Source organism: Phasianus colchicus, chromosome 20, assembly GCF_987193195.1.
Source record: "Phasianus colchicus chromosome 20, bPhaCol1.hap1.1, whole genome shotgun sequence".
NCBI lineage: Eukaryota > Metazoa > Chordata > Aves > Galliformes > Phasianidae > Phasianus > Phasianus colchicus.
This window is the reverse complement of record NC_143455.1, coordinates 2,477,317-2,491,354: the sequence shown is the minus strand read 5'-3', so window position 1 is coordinate 2,491,354 and position 14,038 is coordinate 2,477,317. Positions and strand designations below refer to the sequence as shown.

The following is a 14,038-nucleotide window of genomic DNA, read 5'->3' as shown; positions in this document are numbered from 1 at the left end:
CAGCTGAAAGAAGCACACGGCGAGGATCCATGATTCAGGCAACACTCAACAGCAGGATTCTTTTAAGGCACAGAATCTTCTTCCTTCATAAATCTCAGGATGTGAGATGGGAGCGAGTTGGGCACCATGCAACATGGCTTGATGTTCAAGGAGTTTTTAATGGAGAAAAAAATTAAATATGTAGTGAGTGTGCTGTGCTGCCTCTGGCTGAGCTGCACAGCTGGGGCATCAATGTTTGATGCAGCTGCCTGCACCCAGGCACTGCCAGCCCTGTGCTGGGGGTCAGTTTAGGGTGGGGGCTTCAGGGTGCCTGTAGCAGGACCTGCTGTGTCCGTGGTTGTGATGTGAGGTGTGTCATACTGAGCTAAATGCAATAATGCCATATAACGAGGCCAATAAAACATCACTATCATGCTGTCACTACTTTTAGGGCACCTGCTCATATCGGCAGTGATGTGCGTCATAAGATTGTGGCAAATGGGACACTGAGCCCCAGTGCCCATGTGCATTGGAAGAGGGCTGCTGTAAGTCCTGGAGCTGTTGGTTTTACTGCAGGTCCCTCAGGAGCCATCCGCAGCCCAAATATTGACAGTGTCAACAAGGCAGCATCACAGCTTCCCAGCATCACGCCCTGCCTGCTCCTGGGGACTTTTCTTTGAAGCAAAATTCAATGACAGCAAATCTCTGCTCCCTGGAAGATGGGGAAGAAGCACATGGCCTTGCCCCCAAGCCTATGTCACTGCCCACTCCTCCCCATTGCTCTGCCCCACAGCCTGGGGTCCCACAGCCTGGGCACACCGGGATATCCTCACCCCTCCTCTGCCCTCTGCCTCTGCCCTGGCTGTTCCCCACTGCTGTCCCCTGACATAGGGCACTCTGGGGCTGCGGTGCCTTTTATCCCACGGCCATAGTGACACCACTGCAATAGCAATGCCCACATGCTGCCAACATCCAGCCACGGGGATCCCATGCCATGGGGATGTCACCCCAGGAGGAGGCGGCCAAGGACAGGGGATGGGGGTCGGTACCACTGCGGTGCATATGGCATTCAGCCCTCCTACTGCCAGGGCTGCGAATGGCCTGTGCTGTGCACCGTGCACCCTGCGCTGTGCACTTCTGCACCACGTCCCTGTGCACATCCGCAGCGTTGCTCTGTGCAAGTGTGTGCCACACACTCAGCACCTCTAAGCCGTGCACCTGCTCACCCTTACACCCTTACAGCTGCGGACCCCTGTGCCTTATATTGTGCATCTCTGTACTCACGGACCGTTGTGCATTTACAACACACCCCACTGCACGGCGCAGCACCCAGCTCTGCGCCCTGCAACTCTGCACGGCTCAGTTCTGCGCCGTGCACCGCGCGCCCTGCACATCCGTACCCCACACCGCACCTGGCGCTGTGCAACTCCGCACCGCACACTGTGCACCTGCGGGCCTTTGGACTTCTGCGTGCCGTGCACCACTGTATCCGTGCACTGCGCATCTTACACCATAAAGCTCCCAATGCTACATCGCGCACCTCGGCAGCAGGGCGCTGTACGCCTGCGCGCACTTTTACCCTCCGTCCCCTCGTACGCTCGCGCCGGCGGGGATTGAGCCTCGGCAGCCGCCGTCGTCACGTGACACGGACGGGCCGCGGACACTTCCGGGCGGTAGCTACACTTCCGGGTGGCTGTGATGGCTCCGGACCCCTGGTGAGGGCCGGCCGGGGCGGGGGCTGGGCTGGGCTGTGGGGGGCTGGGAGCGGGCTCGGCCTCGGGCTGTGGGGCCGGGATTTTGGGCCGAGGCTCCGGGTTCTGTCTGTTGGCTGTTCCGGGCCCCGCCGCGCTGACGCCGTTCCCCCTCCCGTCCCTCAGGCTCTCGCAGTACGACGCCGCCTGCCAGCTGGCCCAGGAGGTGGCCGAGCGGATCCAGGAGCGCAGCCGGCACCGGCGCAACGGGGAGAGCTCGGCCAAGGTACGGCGCGGGGCCCGGCTCGGCCTGGGGGCCCTTCTTTATGGCTGAGCTGTAATGGGACGCGAGATGGCCTCTTTGCTGCCAGCTGTTGTCACATAGTCGCGTTTTGGAAATGATTTCTTTGAAATATTGAAGCGTTGCTTTGAGGAACGCCGTGTGGGCTTTGCGCAACGATCGGTGCTTCTGTCGAGAGACTCGAATTTGGCATGAATTGAAAAGAGGCTTTGGGAGCGATCGGGGTGTTTTCTCCAGCTGCAGCGCATGACGGTGGCGATTGAACTCTGCTTTCAAAAGGAAGGCGTTTCTGTGTTTAAACTGCTGTGTTGGAGCAGTAGGAGGCTGGCAGTAAGAGCGCTGCTTAATTGTGCTGTGTTTATAGAGGACAAAGTTCTTTGGTTTGAGTCGCTGTGGTCTGCGATGTTCCAGGAAAACAAAACGAAAAAAAGCACACACCAGTTGTGTTGGTGCTGCTTGAGGCCCTTCTGGTAGCGCAGCTCCTCTGGGTTCTGTGTTGTGGAAACATTATGCTTATTTCTTCACGTCATTCCTTCCATGCCTGGTGTTTTCCGAGTGCAGTTTCACTTAATCCATTAGCAGTTAAAGGTGAATATTTGGCTGTGTTTGGTTCAACTGCAAACAAGTGTCCCACAATGAGGAGTTGTTTTCATAACAGAAACGCATGTCGAGAAATTCACGGCTGAGCAGTGCTGCATTCCATGACAGCTGAGTGCTTCTACAGCATGAAGGTGTGTGTGCAGCATTTGCCTGGCAGGAAGAACATGACTAAGCTCATATTTTCATCCTGTTTTGCTGTTAGCATTGCTAAAAAAAGCCCCGTTGCTAATTGCTAAGTAAACATCGAGCATAAAATTTGAAAAAGGGAAGAGAAACCTGTATGGAATGATTCCAAGGCAGCTCTTATGATCTGTGACCTCTGCTCAATTGAGCTGATCTTAAAACTTCCTCTTTTTTTTTCTTTTTTTCTTTTTTTTCTCTTTTTTTTGTGTCTTTAATGGAAGTGGGATCAGGCTGCCCAGAGAGGCTGTGGATGTCCCATCCATGGAGGTGATCAAGGCCAGGTTGGATGGGGCCCTGGGCAGCCTGGTCTAGTACTAAATATGGAGGTTGGTCGCCCTGCATGTGGTGGGGAGGTTGGAGCTTGATGATCCTTGAGGTCCCTTCCAACCCTGGCCATTCTGTGATTCTGTGGAGTTGTTTGTAGCACAGTTTCTGGCCAGAGCAGCAGCAATCTGTGTGCTGGATGACATTCTTGGATGTATGTACCTTTGTTCCTTTGTCGTGCTCGTTAAATGCAGCATTCTCCAACTGCATATGAGTGCAGGAAACGAAATGTGAAATGAAAAGATGTTTCATTACCATATTGCAGAGCTAAAGGGAATGCTGCACACAATTTCCTGAAAGCACTCATTCCCCATTGTGTCTTTGGGAATGCTGCTTTAGTGCCTGTCTGTGTTTGAGTGTGGGTTTCGTTGCTGTCTGGTTGTGCACTCTCAAATTGCACCAGTGTGGCTGTGCTTTCCATCTCTGTTTGGAGGTGTTGGAGAGCAAGTCCCAGTGAGCCCGAGGCACTGAGTGTTCTGATGGAGTCTGGGGCTTTTGCTCAAGCTGCTCTGTTGCTGTGCTGATGCTTTTCTCAGTAGGCATTGCCCAAGACAATGCTGATTTAATTTGGGAAGGAGTGGAGGAAAGAGGAGGAGGGTTCCCAGAAATCTCAGCTTGCTCAGAGCAGGGAAAAATGCAAACAGCTTAACTGTACTTCTAGTAGGAACAGATGCACCCGAGCCTTGGGCAGGGAGATGGGCAGGTGTCATAGATGGTGCTGAGAGGTGGCACTGGGGGAAGCTGAATGTCTGTGGGATCTTCAAAGTCTGGAAGAGCTCAGTGGAGGGAATGTCTGAACCTGTACTCAGCTTCCCTCCCTCGTGGGAGCTGGGAAAGAAACCCAGTGGCAGCGGGAGCTGGCGCCTTTATTTCTGTTGGAGATCAGAGGAAAGGACTGGAAAATGAGCTGGAAAATATTAAAATGTGCTGAAATACTTTGCCCATATAAAGGAATCAGTTTAGAAAGACTTAAAAGAAAGCTCCCCATATTAAACAGCATCAATGCATTAGAACAGTGCTTGTGAAAGTAGTTCTATTTATCTTGTGATGTAAGCATAAAAAATGATTAACTGTGGTGTTCTCTTTGGGTCTTTGAGGTGGGCTGGTTCAGTATAGGGTCCTTCCCACCAGTATAGCTGAAAGTAAATGCATTGTTACCTGCATGCAATAGCATTTAATGTGATGCAAATACAGTTTAGACAAAGAATCTCTTTCTTTCCCTGCAGCTCAATGTGATTATTAGATCATCACTGCAGAATCTCAAAGAGAAGATTGATCAGCTGAAGGACTCCCTGCTCCGGGCTGTGTCAACGCACCAGATGTATCTGCACAAACAGCATCTCATTGCTCTTGCCATGTTGTAGGAGAGGGTCTGAAAACATGCTGTAATTGCAAGGAGGCTCTTTTTTCTTGTTCAATTTTGGGAAGGTTTTTTTTTTCACTAGAATTTTGTCAGCAGTGATGGGTAGTATTTTTATTGCAGCTGTATTATGGGAAGGATTGAGAGCCTGGGCACCTCTGGTGTAGTGGGTACAAGGCTGGCTCTGTTGCTCTGAGTCATTGCAGGCAGCTGCTGATGGCACAGCTCTCTCATGAGCTGCATTCACCCACCTAGCAGAAAACCCACTCTGCTGTTATTTTCTCTTGGTTTTGGTGTTGGCTGGCTTTAGTCCTGGAGAGGTGAAGCCATGTTTGGGCTGTGGGCAGGGAAGTGCCAGCCCCAACGTGCATTGGAAGAAGGAGCAAAGCATCTGCAAAACATTGTTGATATGCCTTACAATATATCTTATGAATCCCAGGCTTCTTTTATAGGAGCACTGCCCTGTGGCCTGGCTTGCATCTGCTCTTCTTGTTACATGGTGAGGTGTTGGGATTTGGAAGCACATCCATCCTCCCAGAGGTGTGTCTAGTGATTGAATGGATGGATGTTTAATTTCAAGCTTACCGTAGAAGAAATCCTTTCAGAGCTTGAGGCCTCTGAATGCTGAGCTAATGGCCCTGGGTAAAACTTTCATATCAAGGGAGTGCTTCAGGGCAAATGAATGCTACTGCTGTGGCAGCAAATGTACAGAAATCAGCATGGCTGTTGCATTATCTGTGCAGCAGTGCTTGGAAGACAGTTAGCAGTCCTTTGGAATGTCTCTAAGACGAATTAAAATAAGTGTTTCACCTGTCAGAACTGTAGAGCTTTGGGCATGTTTCAGACATGCTGAACAAATTGTTTTCCTTCCATCTCAGTGGCTCACAGAGTGTCCCACTGATGAATATAGAAACAACTGCTTGAAGAAAACTATTGGTGTTTTGCTGATGACTTAGTGGGGAGCTGCTCACCTGGGTTGTGTATGAGCCTCAGCTCCTGGCAAATAAGATGTGCTGTGTCCTGCTGACCTCAGAGCTCTGTTCTTTTGGAGCCTGCCCAGGTTCAATCACAACAGGATAGGGCTAACCCTTCCTTGAGCACACTGCTGTGTGCTGCCAGTGTTACAGAGCCGATCTGCTGCAGAGCACTTCTGAGTAGTAACTGACAGGAGAATTATGGTGGAAGCGGAATTTGTAATGCCTACGCTAACTTGGCTGTAAAGAGCCTCTCGGTTTTACTGATTGCACTGAGATGATGACCAGGAATCACAGTATGAATCTTAGTCTTTGAAACGTATGATCATTGGAGAAGTGTTCTGAATGAAAGTAGGTGTCATTGAGGGACGTGGCATAACCTTCTGTTAGGTGCTACAGCCTTTTCTTATAGCTACAGTTGCTCTTGTTATTTTCTTGATCAGGAGATCTGATTTATTTTAAGAACGTATAACAGGTTTTATTTTATACTCCTAAGATTTTCCATGCTTTAAAATGTGCTCCTTAACCGAGTCGATTAGCACCCAGCTGGAGGGAGACAGGAGGCAGAACTTGGTGGATGACCTTCTCACACGACAGAAGCAACTTCAGGCATCTTACAAGAACGAGGGCACGGAACCAGATGTGATCAGGTATGATGCTGCTGCCTTCGTGAGCGGTGTGACTTGTGCTTTGGGATTGTCTGAAGTTGATGTTAAATGCATCCATAGAATTAATTTACCTCTACCTGTATCCAAGTGCACTTTGATTTGCTTAGAAATCATGTACTTTATTTTAATGAGAATGTTATTAATGTTTTCCAGAGCTGGGGGAGCGAGGGAGTGGAGAGTTGCTTGGAAATGATAGCTGCCTGTGATCTGTCAGGGCCAGTCACAGAGCTGGCCTGATGGGTGCCACAGCCTGTGGGCTATGGTGAATTGTTGGAAGGAAAGCTGTCAGGATGGGGCTTAAACTTCTGAATATCAAAGTGCTTGTCTTTGAGTGGAAAGTGGAGTCTGAGTTACTTTCGTACCTCATGTGAGCTCCATCATGGCTGGGAAAAAATAGTTATGGCTGATAGTTGTTATCCTTAATGTGTTCTGAGAAATAATCCATCCCTGGCCATCTCTGTCTGATCAGGAAGAAAGGGAGAGCTTTCCCTTGAAGAGTAAAATCTGGGCCTCTTGCCCAAGGTAACAGCTAGCATCCTGCAGCTCAGCATAGGTGGGAGCCTTGCAGTGCTGTGTGTGTTATAACATGCCATGTTAGGCACAGACTTGATATGTCCTTAGAGCTGTCCATAAGGCATCTTTTAAGGCAGGTTGCAGGCCTGTAAATGAGTATTTGCTGCCCACAGCTTTACTACTGAGTCCTTGGGAGCTACAGCCTGTGTATAAGCACGCCTTGTTAAGGAGCTGCTTGCAGCTACTGTACATCTAAGAGCTTATGCACCTCACTGAAATACCAAGAAATGCTTGCTGAGCAGCATAGCAGGGAGATGCCTGTGGGTTTGTTACAGTTCCATATCCTTTCACACTCCAATTAGCATCACCTGGCTTCCCTCTTCCTGTTCCTCTTTCTGTCCTATGTTTTCAGTGCCATCACACTGGTCAAGAGGTGTACCCTGGATTCAGCCTGCAGATGTTCTGTGTTCACCTCAGCTGTGTCCCTGCCTCCCCATCGGCACAAACTGATTTTTCTCTGAGGCTCCTTTTTTTCTCTGAAATGTGTTTAATTTGCCGGGTGAATTACCTGCTGGTGGAAGGGGAGGAGAAAAGTGGTGGCAATTAATAATCCTGGTTCCTTAGCTGGCAGCTGGGCTAGAGGCAACCAAATGCAGCTGTCATTTCCTTCTTCCTTTGCAGGCTGCTGGGTGCGAGATCTGCTATCTTGGCACAGTGTTAGGGCTCTGGTACATCAGAACTGTAGTGTGTGTCAGGGACAACTTCAGAAGCATCCTTCTGACTCACTGCTTCATGTGCTTTGTTCTCTATTAGCCTCGAGCTGGCATTCATGGAAAAAAAAATATGCCTCTATTAAAACAAAACAAAAAAAAGCCTGGCTTGCCATTGTGCTGACTCCATGTGTGTGATTGCCTTGTGTGCTGCTGTTTTGGCTAGATTTCAGAGCAGAGAGCTGCACTTATCTTCTTAAGTTTTCATTTGTGAATTCAGGTAATGTCCTGTCCTTCAGAGCAGTGCAGGACAGAAGCAGAGCTGCAGTCTGCGTTTGCAGCACTTGCTGTATTCCCATCATCAATTAAACTACTTGAGTGTAGCCTGTAAATGGCAATGCCGTTTCTAAGCATTACTTTTTAAAAAATGTACATACTTCTTAGGGAGTTTTTCCTGAAACACAGCTGTTTGGGCCCATACCCTTTGTTGCTTTTTAGCCCCGTGCTTCTGAAAAAAACAGAGATACTATGATGCTATTCTAGGGTAAAAATTGGGATGCCAAGGTGAGTGTTGTGCCTGACTTAAGTGGCAAGGAAAATGTTTCTCTAGCCTCTTTGCACTTCAGAGCAGGCATACGAATTGCTCAGTTTCCCTGATTTTTTTTTTCTCTTGTGTGTTGCTGTAGAAGAATGTGTACATGCACAGTCAGTAATGTGGTGTAGGGGCTGTCTTCTGCTGCGCTGGTTCTTCCACACTGTGTTCTGCTCAGCTGAGATGTTACAGTTTGTCAGCTTTTTGTAGCTGACATCTGCAACAAAGGTGAAACTGTAGGCTTCAGTCTCATTCGCTCCTTGTTCTGTGGCCTTGACTTCCCCTGCAGTGTGGTGCCAAGCTGCCTGGTACGTCGGTGATGGCTTTCATGTCCAACGCTGAGTCAACTGTAGCCTTAAAATAGCAGCTAGGCACTGCTTTGTAGGACCTGGTGATGCCAGGAAGCTGGGGCCTGCTTGGACCGGTATGTGAGTGAGTGTGGCTGCCTGAAAACTGGCCTGGAGTGAGAGGAGCCCATCCATGCTGTGGCAGAGGGCCAAGGCTGGACCTACAGCTGCCCTCGCATGGGGTACTGAGGCTGACAGAAGAAAGTATCAAAATCCCATGATAATTTCATGCTCCATTAGGAGTGATCAGAGAAACCAGTAATTTCCAGCAGAAGATAACATCAGAGACAGTGCTTATTTTCTTGTGTTGCAAGGCTTAAAGTTTAATAGTTCTCTTTAATGAAAAAGGGACAAAACCCTGCCAACTCCTTCCTGGCTGGTGAACTCACACCCCTTCCATGCTCTCCCTTGCAGCTCTTGCTCTCCATGGCACAGACAGAGGTGCAGCCAGTGCCTGCACTGACCTTCCTTACTTGGAACACGCTGCATTTAGGGTGTGCAGAGGAGATGGGTGCCTTCCTCACCAACCTACTGTTCTTGGGGCCAGAAGACAGCACTGCTTGGTCAGGTTAAGCTGCTGTTTATAGCACTGAGTTGCTCTGAAGCTGTTAGACTTGTGGAGCAACCTGCTGTGGGTTTAGTAGATTGGAAAGGCCACTCTTCAGTGTGTCTGGAGTCTCAAAGTCAGCTTTACCCGCCGCATTAGAAAAATCAGCACACGTTGTTTGATTAATTTCTAGCAGTGACACTTTTCTCTGCTTTTTGTATTGGTTTTCTGTATCTAATCCATCTCTGATGTGACAGCACACATTTTCAGAAGCCTTTTTCTTTCCAGCAGTCATTCCTTTCATTAACCTTCTTGCACCACTGATCACATATTTATTGTCCCCATGGCCTGTAATTGTGAAGGTTTCGCTAGAATTAATCTTCGTTTATATTTGGTCACCATTCAGTGAGTTTTACATCCTTTGAAAACTGCTGTAAAGCTATTTCTGATTGTGAAGTACAGTGGCCTTAATGCTCTTGGTATTTATCCTAACTGACAACTTGGGCCGGAACACAGGGCAGGACACTACATTACTTTGGTATAACATTAGTTTACCTTCCGGCGTTGTCGGCCTTAATTAAGATGCAACTGGAATTTTCCAGGGGAAAGATTATGCTGTTTATGTGACTCCACCTGTTTAGGGTTACTTAAATGTTCTATAATTGGCAATTCCAGTATCTTCTCCCCTGTTTGCCTAGGAAAGACATCTGTGCAGGTTGCTAAAAGAGAGACTTAAATGAAGCAGAAACCGCTGTCTTGTTCCTCCTGTCTCCCCCAGCAGTCAGCCTGTAGGAGTGGGTGCAGCTCACACTGCATCAGTATAAGTGTGCACTTACACAGCCTGTCTGGACTTCGTGCTGAGTTTTCCAGAAAACTTGAGATAGCTGTGAGACATGAAGCACCCTGTGTGACTGCCACGTAGGGAACGTTTAGAAGGGCCTGGATTCTTCTTCGTAATGTGTGTTAGCATTTTTTCTATTAAAATCCCTTTCTGTCAAATGTATGGCACTGAGGACAGTGATAAGAATAATTTTTCATTGTTCAATTGTCTCTAAAATTATACCAAGATTGCTGTTGTTCCCCCAACCCCCGAGCCGTGCTCAGCAGCGCAGTGGGTGCCGGCCTAGCGCCGCCTCTTGGGGGACGGGGGCGAATCCGGGGGGCAGCTGCTGGCCCTCCTCTTCGGGGGGCGTCGGGGCCCCCCAGGCGAGCGGTCCGTGCCCTGGGCGGAGGGGCCCGCTGCCGCCGCCTGCCCCGGCTGCTCCTGCGGCTCCTGCGGGGACACGGGGGCGGCGGGTTGGGGCTCGGGCCCCCCATGAGGGACGCCGGGGAGCTGCTCAGCGCCGGGGCCCGCAGGGCTGGCGGAGCGGCCCGGGCCGGAGGCGGGAGGCTCCTGCTGGGAGGCGGCGGGGCTGGGGGTGGCCGCGGGGCCGTCCTGCCCTCCTGCTTCACGGGCAGCCTGGCTGTCCTGCCGCCGGCGGAGCTCTGGGCCGTACAGGGCCGTCACGGTGGCAGTGAGTTCCCTCATAAACCCCCTGGTGAAGTTTTCTGTGAGAGGCTGTAGCACAGTGAACAAGGCCGCCTCGTCAAGTCCATGTATGCACAGGTAGCCCATGATGGCGTTCTGTCTTGTAAGCACCTCCCACCACGGTGCCCTGGTTAATCTCTCGAGCTCCTGCTGGAGCCACCGGAGCAGTGGTTCGAGGTCTCCTGGATGTCCTTGGAAGAAGTCTGCCCAGACCTGGGGTGGGAAGCCGTGCTCGGGAGCCTCGAGCTGCGGCTCTGCAGTGCCCTGCTGCTGCTCCTGCTCCTCCTTGGAGTGCTCTGCAGGCTGCGGGATGGGGCACTCCAGGTAATCCTCCTCTGCCCGCACCGAGTACCGGATGGCCTCGATGCTCTTCTTGCACACAGCACAGGTGGGCTGCTGCTTTGCCCACCGCAGCGCACAGCCCAAGCAGAGCTGGTGCAGGCAGGGCGTCACGTAGGCCACCTCGTCCCGGTTCTGCCCACAGACGGGGCAGGTCCAGTCCGAGGGCAGCTGCATGGCCCCGGGTGTGCGGTGGGCTGGGGAGAGCCGAGGTGGGAAAGCCGCTCCCCTGAGTGGCGCTGCAGCGGGCTGGAGCTGTCGGCAGCTGCAAAAGAGAAGAGGCCGCGGTCACTCGCTGTCCCCGGGGCAGCGGCAGCAGCGATGCCCCGGTCCCTCAGCACCGAGCCCCGGCCCTGCTCCCCGCCGCCCGCCCCGGGGCCGTGTCCCCGCACCGCTCACCTCCGCTGCTGCGAGCGCACCCCGCGGGGCCCCGGCTGCCTGAGCCAGGCAGGGCCGGGGGAACGCTGGCGATGCCGCGGGCTGAGCACCAGGAACTGCTGCCGGCAGCCCCACAGCACGGCCCAAACCAACTCTCGTTTGCACCTCCGAGTCTCGCTGCTGCGCTCAACCGGAGTCCAGGCACGAGTGATGCTGGGCTCTGCCGCGCCCCAGTTTCTGCAGGGAGGCTCAGTGAGGTCACAGCCGTCTCCCGCTGCTGTCACAGCCCCTTGGTCGGTGACCTCACAGCGCAGGGCTGCGAGTAGTGGGGCACCAGGCTGGGCCTACATCCTTATCACCCTCATCATTCAGTGACTGCCCTTTGTGGTGGTGATAGATCTGGGAAAATAAATACTGCACGTATACTGTCTCTACATGAATCTCTCCTTCACAAATTGTTTAGAGTCATAGAATCATTGAATGGCTTGGGTTGGAAGGGGCCTTAAGGATCATCAACCTCCAACCCCCCTGACACAGCAGGGTCACCAACCTCCCCATTTAATACTGCCCAGCTCCCCATCCAACCTGGCCTTGGACACCTCCAAGGACAGGGCATCCACAGCCTCTCTTGGCAGCCTGTTCCAGCACCTCACCACTCTCTCTGTGAAGGACTTCTCCCTGACATCCAACCTAAATCTTCCCTCCCTCAACTTAAAACCGTTTCCCCTTGTCCTGCCATCAGGACATCCTTCCAAAGAGTTGACTCCCCTCCTGTCTGTAGGCTCCCTTTAGGTACTGGAAGGCTGCAATGAGCTCACCCCACAGCCTTCTCTTCTCCGGGCTGAACAAGCCCAGCTCCCTCAGCCTGTCCTCGTAGGGGAGGTGCTCCAGTCCCCTGATCATCTTTGTGGCTCTCCTCTGGACCCTCTCCAACAGCTCCCTGTCTTTCTTGTACTGGGGACTCCAGGCCTGGACACGGTACTGCAGATGGGGCCTCACAAGGCAGAGCAGAGAGGGACAATCACCTCCCTGTCCCCGCTGCCACCCCTCTTCTGATGGAGCCTGGGATGCCATGTGGTTGACATGTGGCTCATGCTAAGTTTTTCATCCACCAGACCGCCAGGTCTTTCTCTGCAGGGCTGCTCTCAAGGGCTGTTCCTTTCCGTCTGTATATATGCTTAGTGCAAAACCTGGCACTCTGCTGTGCTGAACCTCATTAGATTCTCCCGGGTCACCTTTCAATTCTGCTGAGGTCCCTCAGAATGGCATCCCTTCCTTCCACAAGTTTATGCTTTCTGATACTTTGATTCTTTTTGACCCAGCCCTCTGGTTCACAAGCAGCACCACCTGGGGGCGGTGCCTCCGTCTGGGTTCCTTTCTACAGCAGGTGCACACTGCACGGCAGGCTGCTTCTCGTGCTTTCCTGTGTACCGTGCTTCACGGGCTGGCCTTAGCAGGGGTCTGGATGGGGGATTTCCTCAGGTCCCTTCCTGCTCCTACGTGTCTGTGATTCTGTGATTGCGGAGATTCTTTCATTTCAGCTTTTTTTCAAGTGAGAGATGCAGGTTGGTGTTTGGGGTCCGATATCAGTAAATGACCGAAAGGTGGCCATTAATCCCATTCACCCAGCTCAGTGTGAACAGGAGCACTCTCTCCTGGATTCTGATTGCGAAAGTTACGATTCTGTGTCCTCCCCCAGCATCAGGAGAGGGAGAAACCGATGTGGGGAGGGACAGCAAACCCAACTTCATCATCAATAGCATGGAGACATTTTCTTTTTTTGCAAATATTTTATTGTCTGTAAACACAGACTCAGGTTGTTGTTGTTCCCCCACCCCCGAGCCGTGCTCAGCAGCGCAGTGGGTGCCGGCCTAGCGCCGCCTCTTGGGGGACGGGGGCGAATCCGGGGGGCAGCTGCTGGCCCTCCTCTTCGGGGGGCGTCGGGGCCCCCCAGGCGAGCGGTCCGTGCCCTGGGCGGAGGGGCCCGCTGCCGCCGCCTGCCCCGGCTGCTCCTGCGGCTCCTGCGGGGACACGGGGGCGGCGGGTTGGGGCTCGGGCCCCCCATGAGGGACGCCGGGGAGCTGCTCAGCGCCGGGGCCCGCAGGGCTGGCGGAGCGGCCCGGGCCGGAGGCGGGAGGCTCCTGCTGGGAGGCGGCGGGGCTGGGGGTGGCCGCGGGGCCGTCCTGCCCTCCTGCTTCACGGGCAGCCCGGCTGTCCTGCTGCCGGCGGAGCTCTGGGCCGTACAGGGCCGTCACGGTGTCGATGAGCCCCGCCACAAACTGCTCTGTGCGGTCTCCCAGATGTGACTCGCACATCAGGATCAGGGCATCCTCGTCCAGCCCGTATGTCCGCAGGAGGTTCATGACAGCGGTCCGCGCTGCAATCACCTCCCACCACTCATCTCCGGTGATGATCTCGAGCTCCTGCTGGAGCCACCGGAGCAGTGGTTCGAGGTCTCCCGGATGACCTCGGAAGAAGTCCGCCCTGACCTGGGGTGGGAAGCCGTGCTCGGGAGCCTCGAGCTGCGGCTCTGCAGTGCCCTGCTGCTGCTCCTGCTCCTCCTCGGAGTGCTCTGCAGGCTGCGGGATGGGGCACTCCAGGTAATCCTCCTCTGCCCACACCGAGTACCGGACGGCCTCGATGCTCTTCTTGCATACAGCACAGGTGGGCTGCTGCTTTGCCCACCGCAGCGCACAGCCCAAGCAGAGCTGGTGCAGGCAGGGCGTCACGTAGGCCACCTCGTCCCGGTTCTGCCCACAGACGGGGCAGGTCCAGTCCGAGGGCAGCTGCATGGCCCCGGGTGTGCGGTGGGCTGGGGAGAGCCGAGGTGGGAAAGCCGCTCCCCTGAGTGGCGCTGCAGCGGGCTGGAGCTGTCGGCAGCTGCAAAAGAGAAGAGGCCGCGGTCACTCGCTGTCCCCGGGGCAGCGGCAGCAGCGATGCCCCGGTCCCTCAGCACCGAGCCCCGGCCCTGCTCCCCGCCGCCCGCCCCGGGGCCGTGTCCCCG

At 53.4% G+C, this 14,038-nt stretch overlaps 3 protein-coding genes across 3 annotated transcripts in view; 1 reads left to right on the top strand and 2 right to left on the bottom strand.

Annotated features, from left to right (window-relative positions):
- The first annotated feature begins 1,586 nt into the window (after window positions 1–1,586).
- The window catches only part of STX8 (syntaxin 8), a 79,755-nt gene continuing 67,303 nt past the window's right edge, over window positions 1,587–14,038 (top strand). Inside the window, exons 1-4 of the mRNA XM_031599190.2 lie at window positions 1,587–1,694; window positions 1,857–1,956; window positions 4,305–4,399; window positions 5,952–6,062. Coding sequence (XP_031455050.2) covers window positions 1,678–1,694; window positions 1,857–1,956; window positions 4,305–4,399; window positions 5,952–6,062 — 323 coding nt within the window. The 5' untranslated portion in view covers window positions 1,587–1,677. The remainder of the gene's footprint in view (window positions 1,695–1,856; window positions 1,957–4,304; window positions 4,400–5,951; window positions 6,063–14,038) is intronic.
- LOC149915348 (uncharacterized) lies at window positions 9,488–10,836 on the bottom strand. The gene has a single exon (XM_090122021.1). The coding sequence runs from the start codon at window positions 10,831–10,833 to the stop codon at window positions 9,913–9,915; it is 921 nt and encodes a 306-aa protein (XP_089978147.1). The 5' UTR covers window positions 10,834–10,836; the 3' UTR covers window positions 9,488–9,912.
- On the bottom strand, window positions 10,836–13,826 carry LOC149915347 (uncharacterized). Its single transcript, XM_090122020.1, has 2 exons — window positions 11,056–13,826; window positions 10,836–10,921 (listed from the first exon to the last, which is right to left on the bottom strand). Exon 1 carries the CDS (start codon window positions 13,824–13,826, stop codon window positions 12,906–12,908), a length of 921 nt encoding a protein of 306 aa, XP_089978146.1. The 3' UTR covers window positions 10,836–10,921; window positions 11,056–12,905.